Below are 16270 nucleotides of genomic sequence, written 5' to 3' on the forward strand. Positions count from 1 at the left end.
GAGCGGTCCGATGCTCAAGCGATATGGGGAATATTAGGTCGTGGAGAGGGTGAATTTGGTGAGTTGCAAACGAGAATAGAAAGGGATTTCTATGATTCAATATGCAGTGAGGAGATCAAAGGTCCCAACAAAAGCACCGTAACAAGGAACTCGAAGCCGCTTGATCAAGGACATGCAAAGAGGCTAAGATGATTTAGCCGCGGGGACAACTTCCACTAGACAGATGACGCTGGACGACTCACGATGAGATCAAAGCAAGCATCAATGAGAAAGATCAACACCAGTTTAAATCTGAAGTCAGAGATTTTCCCAGAATCTATTCAGGGGTGCATATTCGAGGGCAAACTGCAGATTTCCTCCCTTTTGACCCCGAGATTTATCCGTCGTATCGTACGGTAATGTGACTGTATCTCCACCGCCTTTCTCCACACGATCGTACGGTCACGTTACTCGTCACGTGGTGCTCCTGATACATATGTATACGATTTGCATCGTTTCCACTTGGCGCTTGGTTGGCTTATTGGACTTGTCAGGGCCAAGGTCGATGTCTTGCTTTTGCCTTGCTTTTGCCCTGCTTTTGCCCTGCTTTTGCCCCGGGTGGCTGAGGGGAATCATCTCACGTGATAACCCTAAATGGTCTCTCGATGCCAAACCACATACCTACATGTACCTATCTACAAGGTAGTCCCATATGTTGTATGTTCACATATAAAGAGCCCATTGCATTCAATCGAGATCCATGGGGTAACACCTATAATCCTAGCCAGTTACCTCAAAAGAGGTTAGCCAACCCATTGCTACCTATTGAGGTCCCATAATTACAGATTTCGGCTCGCAATTCGCAGCCTGTATGTCGTAGGGTGACACTTCGAAGTAGCATGGGTTGAAAACATCTCAAATCAGCCCCAAAGCCGACCGATCCGGCACATGTCCAGTTTTATACGGCATACATGTACAACAATGTATACATGGATGTGGGCCTGATGGGTATGTATGCCGTTACAAGTGCAAAAAAATCGGAAAATCAGCCCACTTGATATGCGTGCCTGAGGCCATCACCACGATACCCCGCCGGCGATAAGAAACTGATAACTGATATTTTTTTCCTCTCTTAGCATTACAGCCATTGCCACCATGGCCGACGACTTTGATTCAGGAAATCTGTTCCAGGACCCGGAAGGGTACTATCCGGAAGATGAGCCACCCACATTTGCCGAGCACTCCATGCTCTCCGGCCAAAAAGTGCGCGTCCGTCTCGTCGGCAGCCACCCCCTCTATGTATGATATCAATGGCCATTCGCTAGGAGTAGATATTAACGGACTCTGGTAGGGAAACCTGCTATGGAATGCGGGCCGAACCAGCTCTCATTACATTGAGGAGCACACCGAGGAGCTCATCCGAAACAAGGATGTCCTTGAGATTGGTGCCGCAGCAGGCGTTCCTAGCATCGTGAGCGCCATTCAGGGTGCTCGCACCGTGGTCTTGACCGACTACCCAGATCCAGATTTGGTCTCAAACATGCAGTACAATGCCGACTTGTCAGCCAATGCCATTCCCGCGAGGGAAGACGGAAAGCCCCGTCTCCACGTGGACGGCTACAAATGGGGTGACGACGTGAGCAAGCTGCGGGCGTATTTGCCTCCTGCTGCCGATGGCTCTCCATCCCTGTTCGATGTCCTGATCATGGCAGATGTGGTGTATAGTCACCGCGAACACCCGAATTTGATCAAGACCATGCAGCAGACCTTGAAGAAGGACCCCAACTCGGTTGCTTTGGTTATTTTCACCCCATACCAGCCTTGGTTGTTGCCCAAGACGGAACAGTTCTTCCCACTGGCGGAGGCAAGTGGCTTCACTGTCACTAAGATCTTTGAAAAGGTGGTGGATGCTGTCTTGTTTGAGGACGACCCTGGCGTAAGTTTAAGATTTTGGTCCTTCCCTTTCGTATGATGGCTATGGTGCTAAATTCTCTGCAGGATGAGAAGCTTCGAAGAACCGTGTTTGGATATAAGATCCGATGGGCACAGGATCAATTGGAGGATCCATCCAAAGCTGTCTGAACGTTGATTTGATACCCTTGGAACGATGACATGATAACATGACAAAAGTTCGATAGAATTTATATATTAAGGCCGAATCAAGGAATAATATTGATTCGCAGTATTGCAAGAGCATGTATCATTTTGCAGCTCTTATATAGGACATGAGATGAGATCTCGTTCTCGCGTGTTGGGCCTCGTTTTCGCCTGCAACCAGCCTTCCACCCAAGCTGCCTATCGCTTTCTATTTAGATTTTCCAGTTCCCGAATGAATAGCAAAAGCAGGGAGTTTTTATTGGAAGAAAGATCGGATGTAGTGTAGAGTGTTCATATGGAGTCTTGGTATAGATGCGGGTCACATGGCACAACCCCGCAAAAAAAAAAAAGTCCCTCGGAACCAACAACGCGACAACCAACGATGCCGGTACGTCGAGAAATCTCCTCATTCTGTAATATATCTGACCGAATTACGCTCAGCTCATTGTTTTAACCGGGTACCCGTGCTCCGGTCTCACCTACCGTGCCAACCAGCTAGCATCTTTGCTTGAGAAACATCAAGATGAAGTGTTCGCAGCATCCGAGGCTGGCGCGCAGGTCTCCTTGAAGTCCAGATACAAGGTGCATATTGTCGCTTCACACGATACCTCTCACCCACGGATCGTCTATGACCATGCCCGCACCGAGAAGGAGGCGCGCGGCGTCGCCTATGCGAGAGCTAAGCGTGTGCTCAAGCGGGACAGCATCGTCATCCTTGACGGAATGAATTATATCAAGGGTTGGAGGTACCAGCTGTGGTGCGAGTCGAAAGCTGCGCAAACAACTTGCTGTGTGGTATGAGATCAGGACGTGCGAAATTCATTGCGAAAATCAAGAACTAACCTGTCTGCGCCAGGTTCACGTCGGAACACCCGTCGACCAGTGTGTCGCCAACAATGACGCCAGATTGCGCCGAGATGCCAACAAAGAAAAAGACCCCAACTCACCAGATGCGCAGCCCTCCGAAGCTCAAGATACCCCCGCAACCGAATCCGCACAGCCTGCCGAGGACACTGAGGAGGCATACCCACCCGAACTACTCAATAACCTCATCTTCCGCTACGAGGAACCTAGCACACACAGTCGTTGGGATAAGCCCCTGTTCACGGTGCCCTGGGCCGACGCGGAGCCCCCGGTAGCGGACATCTTCGAAGCCCTGACAGGAGTAGTCCTCCCCTCAACTGAAACCCCCACCCTATCTGCCGTCCCAAGCCTAGCGGATTCCCTCGCGGCTACCAATATCTCCGATGCCGCCAGTACAGCAACAGGCACTCGTGGTGGCGGTCGCGGCGGACTTTCAGTACGCGCGCGCCTCGTCCCTCACCAAGCCACCGTGCAAGCAGTGTCCACGGACCCGAACGCAATGTACGCAATGGAGAAGCGGACGTCAGCAGTCGTGACTGCAATCCGCAATTTCACGCAGAATTGTCCATCTGCCGAGGTAGCGCTTGCGCAGAGCAAGCGCAAGGATGGAATCGCCATTGACGTCCCAGAGGGAACTGTTCCTGTTCTCGTTCCATCGCATATCGCTATGTCCGGAACAACAGATGAACTCGCCGGTGCGGGCGGCATCTTGGCTCTACCGCGACTGCAGCGGTTGCGCAGACAGTGGATTAGCTTGAACAGAGCATACATTGGTCGGGGACATGGTGCTGGAAGTGGTGCGCTGACAGCTGATCAGATTGGGGATGCATTTGTGCGGTTCCTTAATGCTGAGATCTCGGGCGAGGTCGCAGAGGATGCTGAAGATTAGATGCTTTGCTTTTGGGTATTAGATACATTAGATGTCTTTTTCATGACGCTAGAAAAAGTCACTTGATAGTTATGAAATAACGAGGTTATGACTTTGGAATACCAGATCTACAATATCTTTTTACGTCCTAATTGTTTGGAGGGTGGATGCAAAGTGAAAAAATTCATTAAAAACAAAATACAGAACGCAACGCATTCTATCAATATCAACAAAGAATTGAAGTCCAACGAATGTTGGACTATATATGGCTCTCTACTGTCAATCTTCTGTCACCCCTTTTGAGACACCGTAGCCCGCTTTGCTTTCCCCCCTCTGCATAAGTTCGGGTCTTTTGTGTCATTGGGATGTTCATTTGAGGATTTGGAATGCAGCAACAAGAAACCTTGAAGCCCTTGTCCCTGTGTCCGAATCCCCATGTGGTGAGCAGCTTGCGATCGGGGGGGCAGATCACAAGCCCTCAAGCGCGAGCTGGGGGCTTCACGCTAATTTTATCCAATCCATGGCTGTAAAATCCATTTGGGACTGGGCTGGGTATGTTCTGATGATGAAATCAAACTGGGACAACCCTTTGGCCGGAGGAAGATTGTGTTCGCAAGCGATCGCACTGGGTTCCTCCGTGTGTTGAAAGCGCATGGCTAGCAAGCAGCACAGTCTAGCCGCCGAGTAAAAAAGGAAATCAAGAAAATCCTCCGGTGAAGTTGTTCATGTATAAAAAGAAAATCACTGTTTTGCTCCGGGAAGGAGGCCTACAGCTTGTCAAAAAAAGTCCCTTCAGGCGGGCAATCCATTGGGCATGTGAGAAACAGCCTGGCTAGCTTCAAGGTGGCGGTAGTTCAGGCCCAGTGTGAACAGTTCCTGGAGGCCGGCATTGACCTTGTCGTGCATTGAGGTATCCTTAGGGGAGATGCTACCCAGATCCTCGAGCAAACGAGAGCGGCACTTGTAGTAGTTCTGCTCGGCGTTCTGGAGGCGCTGTCCAAGGCTGGCAGAATTCTGAGGGGCCTTGACAGAGCTGGCTGTGGAGTGGACGGAGCGGGTGCGCTTCATGGTTGGGGCCGGGGTGGCACCAGTGACTCTTCTCTTGCGACCAGTGGGTTCCTTCTTCTTAATCTGACCAGCGCCAGGGGAGGTCTCTGGCGAGCTGTGGCGCTCGGAGGAAGCATAGTCGTGCACACGGCGCATGTGGTCGTAAAGGTTCCATCTCCGTGGGAATCCATTTCCTGGGACGGCACGTTCGCATCCCTCCCATAGGCAGAGGTGAGGGTTGTCTCCATGGCCATGTAGTCCGTGGGCTTCACGTTCATGGCGGAAGAGACATGCGTTTGAGGAAAATCGCAGCTGAGCATCAATGCAGGCGGGGACCTTGCAGCGGTATGGCTTCAAATGGGAATCCAGGTACTTGCTGTTAGTTGATATCGGTTAGCTTAGTTCAAAGTTACCAAATTTGTATCACGGGAAGACTTGCTGGTAAGCGCATTTTTGCGTGGTAGGTGGGTGGTTGCAGGGTTTCTCTCCAGTAGCAAATGGGCAGTAGTATTTTCCGTCACTGTGAGTAGACATGGAATAATATTGGTGCTCTCGCGGGTTGCGAGATTCGGCACCCTCCTTGGATCTCTGACGGGTTGGCTCTCTCACTGGAAGGCTTGGGAAGAACTCGGGATCGGTCTTTCCTTGGTGCTGAGAAACGGCCGACAATGCTGAGCGGCGGGATTGCTTGGATGGTCTGATAGTCCTACGATGTGGTTAGGGTTCTGGCCGTATTTCTTTGCCTTCTGTATCAGCCGTTCTTCAAAACTCACCTGTTGATGTCTCTGTCATTGAGGGAGCTGCTAGGGAACAAAGGCTCTGCTGGGTGGAGTCCATGAGTCGCTCCAATAGGCGACGCGACAAAATCTCCCAGAAGTGCATCATCTGGGGCCATAAAAGCAGTGAATCCTGAGTGGGAGCAAGAAGAAGTGACAGACATGTCATTGCTAGCGTCGGTCAGTGGTGGAGAGACCGGCACGGTCTGGAAAAGACCTGAAGAGAATTGTTCCATGGTAGTTCCTGGGTAATGGGCATCATGCATCATTGGGGTCCATGACTCTGGGCCTGTGATATAGTGACCATCCTCGGTACTGTGGGAGCTGTGTCCGATGGAGAGAGCATCATCTGGCGTGCCATTGCCGACACAGACATCATTTTCAACAGAAGAGAAATCCAGGAAAGAGTTATAAAGATCCCGGGACATTTCATGGTCATTCATGTCAGGGACTGCTGGGAAGTCCACACCTGGGTACATAACATCATGTGGTCCGACCGTGGGGGTCATGAGCTGCTGAGACAGCGAGAAAGAAAGCATGTGCACCTCGGGTGAGTCTGCTTTTGACATAGCCTGGTCAATAGATTCTTGGCGGCTCAAGGTCCAGTCTTTCATGTCCTGGGTATTTCCATGGGTTGTACGGATACTTGAGCATAACGAGGAACTGTCATGGCTCGACATTTCATCATCCTGGATTGATCTTGAGGCAAGATTTGAGATTCCTGAAACCATGGAGGTGTGCATGGGCTGTGAGAGAGAGACCCGTTCAGAGTCGCTGTTGGTCCTTGGAGACATTGTGTGTGTGTTTGTGTGTGTGTGATTGTACGAGAGAGAAAAACACTGTAAACCACGGGTTAGTATCTACTATTCAACATCGAATGAGTAAAAAGCAAAACAAAACAGAAAAAAGAACAGAAGCTCCATAGTCCAGAAGTGATTTGAGACCTGGTCAAAGTCAGCAATAAGATCAGCTTTCGCGTCGTGATTACATTTTACGCACCAAAGTAACTCTGGGGATTGAAAATTGTTCCTTGGCCGATCGAGCATTGTAGAGTCCTGGTCAAATTTGTCGTACCTATGTTCGGATCCAGGTGTGTTGTCGGTCCAACGAAGTGCTAAGTGTGGCCAGGGTAGGGAGAAACAGAGTCATCATGGCCAAAGTTACTAAGTAGTCGTATGATCATCATCCAGGTGAGTCCAGGCAAGGCAAAAAGCAAGTCGTTCAAGTTTGGTGGCCAGATCAGATCAGGTATACACGGCCAAGGTCCATATATCAATAGCCTAGGGGAGATTTTTCTTAAAGCGGATGCTTCAAAATCATCATTGACAGCGAGCAAGCACATTAGCTTGGGTTTCCTCGGTTGATCCTTGGGCAAAGAGATTCCATTATTGTTGAAAGAAAGTGGCCATAGTAGCATCAAAGTTCCAGGCAAAAAAAAAGTTCAGCATTTCAAGTCCTAGGTAGGTTTCAATTGATTCATTCCAGGGGCGTTGTCTCCAGGGGCAATAGGATCCAAGGGTAAATAAAAATCCACGCTCATAACTCCGGTCTTAGAGCAGAGGCAAGGTCAAAAGGAGAAACATCCATGGCAGTATTCCAGTGGCAGTGGGAATTTGGCGATTTGAGTGTGCGAAACATTAAACACATCTCAAAGAGATTCACTCAGCAGGTGCTGAGGGCAAGTATCCTCGGTCTTGGATCCTTATTCTTGGTCGCCGAATTTGGTCAGAGTCCTTGGACGAGAGTAGATCTAGAGTCCATCCTGGGTAATAGATTGTCGAAATCCTTGGCAAGCACAGTTGACGGTACAGATCCGGGAAACAGGCAAGCGAACGAAAAAAAACAACGCATAGGAGAACCAATTGCAAAGAAAATGTGACGGGAGCTACCTATTGAGTGTTTGTCGAAGGGCAGACTAAAGAAAGCCTGGAAGATAAACAAGAAAGCAAATCCTGTCCGGGAAGTATGTGGCAGAGAGAAATCCTTGTGGCAGTGATAATATCAAAAACCAGGGAATCTTGGGTTAAAGAAAAGAAGATCGTCCTGGGTCCAGGGACTGAGTTGGGTATGTCGTTGAAGAAGGATATGTAGCGTGAGATAATATGAACAGTTGTAGGTCGTTGAAAAGGGGTATCCAGAGTTAAGGAGGAAAAGAAAAAGAGAAATTGAACCGAGAGAGGGGGATCAGCGGCTTTTTAGTACACAAAAAATCGAAAGCTCGGACTTGGGAGGGACTGTGGGCCATCACACATGGCGTGTGCCAGTCTCGCATCGTGCAGGAGACGAGTGCGCTGTTGGCACCCTGAGAGCCAGTGCCACGGACTGGCGGTGTTGGCAGTCTGCAGATTAGGGGGGGTGTTCGCTCGATTGAGTGGAGGGATGCTTTCTAGCGGTGAGACGGGCTCGGCGTCTTGAGTGCTTGGCGAGAAGTATGATTGGTGATAGTTGACAGGCTGACGCTGCAGGATGATGTCCGAATTGGACGATCGGCAGGTCGCCTCGTGTGTCGATGAGATGTACAAAATGATTGCAGGTATCGAATGGAGGAGAGACTCCCACGTCTGAGCGCCACGGAAGTATACCTGCAGCTTGAGGTCATCCTGTACGGAATGATGTACATTCTTGATACTCGAAGTGAAACAATAATACTCCGTACGGAGTAGGTAGATATAGTGAAATGCAAATAATTGGCAATATAAATGTAAATTATCAAAAATAATCCAATGGTAACAATATCTAAGATTACTGGACAACGGGACGGGGCGAGCCAGACCCACGTTGGGCAGCAATGCAGGCGTGTTTCCTATGTTTCGGTCTTCTTTTGTTTCAGTCAGCCAGGTTCGAGAGAATAGAATGTGTAAAAAGAACATTGAGGTTGACAGAATCAGAAAATGAAAGATGGAATATGTTTTCGTTCAACAATCCGAAGATCTCAGGTGAACTATGCTTTAAATATTGTTTGTTCATCATAAAGGGTGATACCCTCGGAACAGTGCATATTGCAAAAGAATCCAAGACAATGGGCTTACCTGTTAGCGGAGATTGTCGGAAGAGAGGGTGAGTTGGCATGAAACAAGTCATAATACAGGCTGTTATGGCGGCAGTCTCGGTTATGATTAACGGAGGAAGAGGGACAGGGAGAAAAGGACGAAAAAGATTTATGTAGGTGGTGTGGTCACGTGACCTATGGTTTGCTCGCTTTGGGCTGTTTGCTTCGATTGTGAAACAAACACCCCCACATCCTCAAGTCCTCAAGCGTGGAACTGACGTCGGAGACTTCCAAGGTTGCTCTCTCGAACCTCCACTCCCCACTATCCATTCCTTGGCATGATGAACTGGACAGGCGGCCAGCTGCAGCGTCATCACAACCGCTCAGGCCTGTTGACCAAAGCTCAGAAACAGAACTTCGCCAAGTCTCGACTTCAGAAAGGCATCGTCATTCCCCCTCCCTCCCCATTTCGGAACTTCCCAGATATTGGACCATTCAAGGGCTCGAGCATCACAGATCAGAGTGTGGAGGAGGCAGGGTCAGACAAGAATCAGTCAGTCCAGAACTGTTGGCTGCTTGGGCTTTGCTTCCGCCAATCTATCTGCTGCGTCTCATACTAATCTGTCGTCTGCCTAACTCCAGAGTTACGGAAGAGCATGTCTCACATGTGACTGGAGGACAATTCTCTCATGGTGCCAAGGAGCTGAGCGAGGTCAAACATCGACTTCTCCAAGAACCCGATTGGGCAGCTGTATCCGCTACACGTCCGCTTGAAATTGCCTTCATGTCCGTGGAGGAAATTGAACGGTTTGGAAAGCGACGAAGACTGAATGAAAATGACCGGAAGCGACTGGTAGCAGCTAATAGCAATGGATCGACCTTTTTTGAGCTTCCTAGACCCGAACGAAGAGCTAGAAACTCATTCTCGATCATGGATACCATCGAAAACATTCAAATTGAGATCAACGGACGACCAGTGGCGCAATCAAATTCCAGCTCAGAGGTGGTCATGAACAGCATGTCATCCCAATCAATGTTACTCGACCACGAAGGATCTCCTATTGTTGACCAGGATAAGGCAAAAGAGACCCTGACAGCTACCTGGATTACCAATCTGTTTCCTCGATAAGCCCTGTGTGGTTATGCCCCTAACAATGTGCACGGGATACTTTCATCCAGAGTGTCAGATTAGTGGCACATACAATAGAGTCCACAGAGCATGCGGAGAATTATGTGTCTCGTCCCATGAAAAAGGTCGTCAGCGGCCAGCCTGCCGGATTCGAGGGTACAGCCTTGGAATACACATCGCCTTGCCGTCTCAATGGAATTCTTCTCATGGTAATCTCGAATCTACAGCCCTTTCTTCCCCTGGCTTTTCTGTTATCTCCTGTTTTCGAACTGGCTGTGTCACGCAGTGTTTTATCATCCTCTGCACCTTGAAAGAAAAAATGTTCTATCTCACACTAAGGTGGATTTTATACCTACTATACTAAGCTATACCAACCAATCAATGAATAGACTAATATCTTCTGACCTCACCAATTGTACAATCTAGTCCCGTTGTTCTAAGCCATTGTTCTTTCCTGTATGTTATCCCAGTTCCTTTCTGCAGGTAGGTACATAGTAGATTTACGATGTCAACCTCCAAATGTTTGTACATCGATGTAGCCCTGAATGTATTGCCTTATGCGAGCATCACATGACTGGTACCTGCGTTCGAAGCAACGTCATTTCCAGCTCGACGACTATCCTCAATCACCAACAACACTGACATCTCAAAAATATCTTGTTTGTTCGACCATTTTATGATGCGTTCCATCACACTCCTGGCCTCATTAGTCACCGGAGTCCTCTCAGTCGCGCTCCCATGGCAATCCCCAACAGAACCAGACAGCGAAACCCAGCTTCCACTCGTGATCTGGCACGGTCTAGGCGATGATTTCCAACGCGAAGGCCTCATTCAAGTCGCCCAACTAGCGGAATCCACTAATCCAGGCACCTACGTGCATCTGATCCGACTCGGCGAAGACGGCAGCAAAGACCGCTCATCAACCTTCATTGGCAACGTAACGGAGCAGATCGCGCTAGTCTGCGAACAGCTTGCAGCGGACCCAATCCTCAGCACAGCACCTGCCATCAACGCCCTAGGCTTCTCGCAGGGCGGCCAATTCCTACGCGGATACATCGAGAGGTGCAATTCCCCGCCTGTACACAATCTGGTCACATTCGGCAGCCAGCACAATGGCATCTCTGAGTTTGAGTCCTGCGGGCCGAGCGACTGGATCTGTAGGAGTGTTGAGCTACTGTTGCGATCAGGACGGTGGACAAGCTATGCGCAGTCACGGGTCGTACCAGCGCAGTACTTCCGTGATCCCACGGAGCTGGATTTGTACCTGGAGAACAGCAATTTCCTAGCGGATATCAACAACGAGCGTGCAGTCAAAAATGAAACGTATAAGAAGAATCTAGCATCGCTGAATCGGTTTGCGATGTTCATGTTTGAGGAGGATACTGTTGCTGTTCCCAAGGAGACTGCTCTCTTCTCCGAGGTCAATGCTACTACAGGAGAGGTGACGCCTCTACAAGAGAGGTCGATCTACAAGGAGGATTGGCTGGGACTGAAGCAGCTTGATGAGCAAGGCAAGCTGGATTTCAAGACTGTGCCCGGGCAGCATATGCAACTATCTGAGAAAGTCTTGCGCAACACTTTTGAGCATTACTTTGCTCCGCTAGGGAAGCAGGCACGCCCATCATTGCCGGGTCTCGTTGTACAGCGCCAGCTTTGAATATTTCTCCTCCAACGGGCGTTTTCTCTTATTCAATGATATCCCAACTGTGTTTATATGGTATTTTAGATGTTAGCATCGAGATCGAAGTCTATCCCAATGCCACACATGGCTATTGAGATACACATCCATACAACAAGTGATCTAAATATGATGCTCTGTCCAAGTTGATTCTAGCCCCGTCTATTTTTTGTCTACCGACAATGTAGCTAGATACACCATGCTGCGATAGCCTATCGCAAGCTAATAAATAAAATGTGAATGCAGATTAAAACGAGAATCCCGCATGTTCAAGATGGAAACATATGCAGACATAAAAGGAAAAGCTGACAAGGATAGACATCGAATGGGAGAAAGGCAACAAAAAAAAGATACATCCGAGAGAAGTTGGGCCCCGTTTTTACGAGCGGGCAACTCAGCATTCGAAACGGGCTCGAGGATAGAATCCATACAGACCGAGACACGGTGGTGGGAACAAAAGAAAAAGAAAATATAAGAGAAAGAAAATTATATAGACATATAAAGAGTCAGCGAACAGAAATGGCGGCAGAAATGCCAGAAGAGTCATGCTCTTCAGACTGACAATAAGGTACAATTCAAATAAAAGATCAATAGGGCGGCCGGCCGAGACCTCCGCTGGCCTTTCGTCTGCGTTGAGATCCGCCCAGCGGAACCCTGGAGGTAGGTGTGGCGGATGATGAGCGGTTTCCATTCGCCAGCGTGGTTTTTTCGGGCGAGAGGAACCCATCCAAAAGCTTTCTTAGCTGATCTTGGTGAGTGCCATCGATGGCATTGGATTCATAATCGTTCAAGAGGCTGGGAACCCCATCTTCGGCAAGGTTATAGTTGGACCGACTCTTGTTACGGTTCAGAGGCTTATTGTTTAAGGCACTGGCTTCGGCGCTATCGTTCACAGAAGACTGCTGTGATGAATCCGGGGCAGTGTATGGGCGATCATATAACAATGAGCGTTGCGAGTCGTTCGGGAAACCACCTGGAATGGACAAGCCGGCTGGGATCGGTGGCACTGGGGGGATTTTCGCATCTGAATCGGGACCACTCAGAGATGATACATTTGAGATGTCGTTGGTTGAAGCATTGTCACCCGATAGGACAAATGCTGCGGCAGAAGCACGGGGTGTCTCTATTCCCTCTTCCTTGAGCATTTTCTGACTTTCTGGGCGGATAGAAATGGCATCTCCGTCAACTTCGGAGACAGAAAAATTGCCGCTGATCATGCTATCGCTCCCAGAAGAGACGATGCTAGCAGTTGATGCGTCAAGTCGTCCACGCAACGGACTGAGGCGCCGGAGTTGGGAATCGTTGGTAACTGAGAGTACGCGGCGAAGTTCATTTATGCGAACAGGTGAGCCTCTGCTCGAACCTTGGGATGAAGAAGCTGATATTTCTGGGACGCTCATGCGGCGATTATCCTGGGAGCTAGTAGGGGAACCGTTGGATTGGTTGTTGCGAGCATTAATCGTAGCCCGAGAGCCGTGAACTGATGAAGTTCCGGTACTTTCCTTATCGACAGCAGCGAGACATGCCTCACGAGACCAGGAGGACAACATTTGCTCTTTGACGACAGACGGGAGGCCGCCTTCAACCAATGAATGCAACGGTGTTGTTGCGGAGGGTCCAAGGACAGGGAATGTAAATCCCCGCGCTGGCGAGGCTGGAGGGCTGTGTGGAGGGGATGAGACCCTATGGCGATAAGCCTCGTCAATCAGATAGACAAGTCCGTCAACGTTGCGGAAAGGTGTCAATGGAGGCGGAGATGTGGAGACATTGTCAAGGTTCTTCTCGCCCTCAGAAATAATGTCATCGAGACCGACCGGAGGCAGGCGAATCTTGGAAAGCCAATATCCCTTATCCTGTCGCTGGTGGATCTCATTGGATATCTCAAGACCTATAGAAGAGGACTGCATGTCGAAGTGCTTCGACAGGGCGAGAAGGTATCCGTGTACCAAACTTCCAATGTTCACCCGAGCTGCGAAGGAACTCAATTCCATGGACGTAAACAAATCACCCTGTAGCGTGATAATCATGGGGATACCAAACTGAGCAGCATTCACCCCAACGTTCTCCACGAGGCTTGTCAGAAGCAGATATAGCAGCAGAACCTCGGCGTCGTCGGTAGGCGCTTCGAGTGCTGCATCATAGATAGCTAGATGTAGAAGACGAAGGAAGGTAGATTGTGCCGCCAGCGTCACTTTGTCCCTCGGGTTCCCAGCAGCAGAGGTACTTCGTCGATTCGATCTCTCCACCTGTTCAGAGTCTCTCTTGGATGTTGTCTTGGTGTGTCTCGGTGCATCTACTCGCACTTTGAGGTCGTTCCCATTGGTTTCAATATTCAGCCATGAAAGAAATGCATCGGTATAGGCGTAGCGAACATCCCGATCCGCATCACGAAGAAGTACTTGGGTTCCTTCCCAGACTTGAATTCCGACTGGGTGCCTGGATTCTGCACCAGACATGGTGGCTGGGGTTTTCGAGTTAACCACGGCTAGGATAGCCTTGACAGCTCGGAGAGCAGTCAGTTTAGCAGCAGCATGCGAGAAGCTTTCTGTGCTTGATTTCTCTCCATTTGTCTCAGAGCCTGAATTCGTTAGATCCACATGTGCCACTCCAGATTCGTGAACCGTTGCCAATGTGGATCCCATGGAACTATCTTGGTTAGAAGCAGGCTTGAAACGCCTGAGAATAGCCCGCATCATGTCTGCAACTTGGTCTCCGTAGTAGATATGCGTGGCAAGATCTCCGATGCACTGCTCTAGTAATGTGAGAAGACGCTGTCGTCGGGGAGAAATCTGAACCACGTTCGCAGCTTGTCCATTCGATTTTTGCTCGGAATGTGCCGACCCTGTGCGGTCGGGAGGCGAGAGTATATCAGAAGCGTAATGCATGAGCCCAAAGAGAATGTCCATGACACTAAGTCCAATCATGTTCACTGAAGACTTGAGAAGCCAGTCCACCACAGAAAGAATAGTAAATGACGACTCCAAAGCATCCTCCTTCGGGCTTGTATCGTGTAGGATCTCCATGGCCGTGACTAGAATAATGAAACGGACTTGCACCGGACACCAGTTCGCAATGAGTTCAATCAAAGAGGTTGCCCAGTTACCATCTTTGCCCTCAATCATTTGGTCACGTTTTTCCCTCTGTGGGAGGCCCTTGGTTGAGATGAACTGTAGAATGATTGTTACAGCAATGCGGATTTGGCCGCGATTACTTCCCGAGACGATAACTTGCTCCAGGCATCGTAGGGCCAAGAGCCGAGCGCCAATCTCCGCCTTTCGATCCGCATCATCTGCTGATTGGGCTGCCAGCTCAGGGTCACCCTCTGCCGTATCCACGGTATGCACCGTGGTGACACTCATTCGACGGGGTTTGGGCCCCTCCCGTTCATTCGTGTCCGCTTCGGAAAGCTTGGCTTTCAAAGTCGAGAGAAGATCCTCGTCTTCGGAATGAAGGTTTTCCAGAATGACTGGTAAACAGAGCTTCAGCGATGTTCCTCCATCGGCGGCCAAGCTCTCTGAGCTGACCACACCTCTGATAGCTCGCAGACCCGCATTTCTCCACCGGATGGCTACCTGCGGGCTGAAATTTGCATTCGATTTGGATGTAAATTCCGGGTCGGCGAAGCTGGCGTATGTTCGCACGACTTCACGGTATTGGTGCGCGAGACCCTGATCTGCTGAAATGGCCGAAATGTCCTGGTGACGACAGAACATTTCGAATGCCACGATAGATTCCTCCACCATGTTGATATCATTTGATTGCAGGACGGTATCGACTATGGTCATAACCGATCGGGCGTAGATTGGAAGGTCGCGGGGGACTTTTTCGATAAGCGCAGCCATGATGTGCAGCGCCACCTGAACATTCCTGTGGATGGAAATCGGTCAGCCATGCATATTCTCGAGGTTGGAATTGCTGAAAAAAATCTTGCGAAGAAATCTGCACTCACCCTATCCTGCGTCTCCAGACATCCCGAGCGACCCTTTTCTCCAGGAAAGCGCCGACCTTGGTCAACTTGCTGCGGCGCGTGCTCGTATAGTACAGCAAGTACGAGAGTTCACTGGGGTTCGGCCTGACCTCTGACACGCCCTTCTGATATTTTGGATAGCATTTCAAAATCAAGACCTGATGCTTTGGCCGACACGATTGACGAACAGACTCCATTGGAAACGTGTGGGTGCTGTATGCAGCTCCCAGGTGATAGAGTCCTATAAAAGGAGCGCGACCGTGGGAATCCGCAGTAGATGAGGTAGAAGGTGGGTGAAATCCCCAGGGACGAGCTGAGGGGCAACAGATACGTCTATTTGAGGGCCATAGGGAGGACGTGGGAGGTCAAAAACGGCGCGACGTGGATGAGAACGGGCTGATGAGGTAGTTCAGGGCCGATCACCAGGGGGGCAAGGGTGGGGCTCTGTAACGAGAGTGCGGAAAAGCCACAGGAACCTCCAGGGACCAAAGATGGAAAAAAAATGAGCGTTGGAAAGAAGAGGCATGGAAATGGAATTCAGGAGAGAAGGCGAAAAAAAAAAAAGGTTGGGCCGGATGCTCGGGCGGTCGTATTCTATATTCTACGATTGTGCAAGTACATTTCTGTCCTTTTGGCCTGGTTACAGAGGTCGCTTTGGCGCGTTTCTAGGATATATCTGTTTCTCAAATTGAGCTCATGTCAGGATATTTATGCATATAATTGCAATTGTCATGGTCATTCTCATTGGATCAGACTAATAATTGAACATAACGGTCTTCAAAGGGTACAAAGGTACGATGTATGGAGTACTCCGTACAGGATGAGGAGATGGGGAACACATCCCCAGCGCTTGGTCCTTTCCCCCCCGCAATACTC

At 49.6% G+C, this 16270-nt stretch overlaps 6 protein-coding genes across 6 annotated transcripts; 4 read left to right on the top strand and 2 right to left on the bottom strand.

Annotated features, from left to right (window-relative positions):
- Positions 1–1134: 1134 nt before the first annotated feature.
- Positions 1135–2061, top strand: efm7 (putative nicotinamide N-methyltransferase Nnt1; the record flags this gene model as incomplete). Its single annotated transcript, XM_057171116.1, has 3 exons — positions 1135–1278; positions 1331–1915; positions 1978–2061. The coding sequence occupies 3 exons, from the start codon at positions 1135–1137 to the stop codon at positions 2059–2061; spliced, it is 813 nt and encodes a 270-aa protein (XP_057035019.1).
- Positions 2062–2458: 397 nt separating this feature from the next.
- Positions 2459–3829, top strand: N7457_000049 (putative RNA polymerase II Elongator complex associated protein Kti12; the record flags this gene model as incomplete). Its single annotated transcript, XM_057171117.1, has 3 exons — positions 2459–2464; positions 2518–2871; positions 2933–3829. 3 exons carry the CDS (start codon positions 2459–2461, stop codon positions 3827–3829), a joined length of 1257 nt encoding a protein of 418 aa, XP_057035020.1.
- Positions 3830–4600: 771 nt separating this feature from the next.
- Positions 4601–6425, bottom strand: N7457_000050 (putative C2H2 finger domain protein; the record flags this gene model as incomplete). Its single annotated transcript, XM_057171118.1, has 3 exons — positions 4601–5231; positions 5283–5561; positions 5629–6425. The coding sequence occupies 3 exons, from the start codon at positions 6423–6425 to the stop codon at positions 4601–4603; spliced, it is 1707 nt and encodes a 568-aa protein (XP_057035021.1).
- A 2533-nt stretch (positions 6426–8958) lies between these two features.
- On the top strand, positions 8959–9749 carry N7457_000051 (uncharacterized protein; the record flags this gene model as incomplete). The annotated part of the gene is made up of 2 exons (XM_057171119.1): positions 8959–9173; positions 9263–9749. 2 exons carry the CDS (start codon positions 8959–8961, stop codon positions 9747–9749), a joined length of 702 nt encoding a protein of 233 aa, XP_057035022.1.
- Positions 9750–10428: 679 nt separating this feature from the next.
- On the top strand, positions 10429–11406 carry N7457_000052 (palmitoyl-protein thioesterase family protein; the record flags this gene model as incomplete). The annotated part of the gene is made up of 1 exon (XM_057171120.1): positions 10429–11406. One exon carries the CDS (start codon positions 10429–10431, stop codon positions 11404–11406), a length of 978 nt encoding a protein of 325 aa, XP_057035023.1.
- A 608-nt stretch (positions 11407–12014) lies between these two features.
- Positions 12015–15591, bottom strand: N7457_000053 (uncharacterized protein; the record flags this gene model as incomplete). The annotated part of the gene is made up of 2 exons (XM_057171121.1): positions 12015–15294; positions 15377–15591. The coding sequence occupies 2 exons, from the start codon at positions 15589–15591 to the stop codon at positions 12015–12017; spliced, it is 3495 nt and encodes a 1164-aa protein (XP_057035024.1).
- Positions 15592–16270: the final 679 nt, after the last annotated feature.

The sequence above is a fragment of the Penicillium paradoxum genome, assembly GCF_028828445.1.
Source record: "Penicillium paradoxum strain IBT 22861 chromosome Unknown utg000002l_segment0_segment0, whole genome shotgun sequence".
Classification (NCBI taxonomy): Eukaryota; Fungi; Ascomycota; class Eurotiomycetes; order Eurotiales; family Aspergillaceae; genus Penicillium; species Penicillium paradoxum.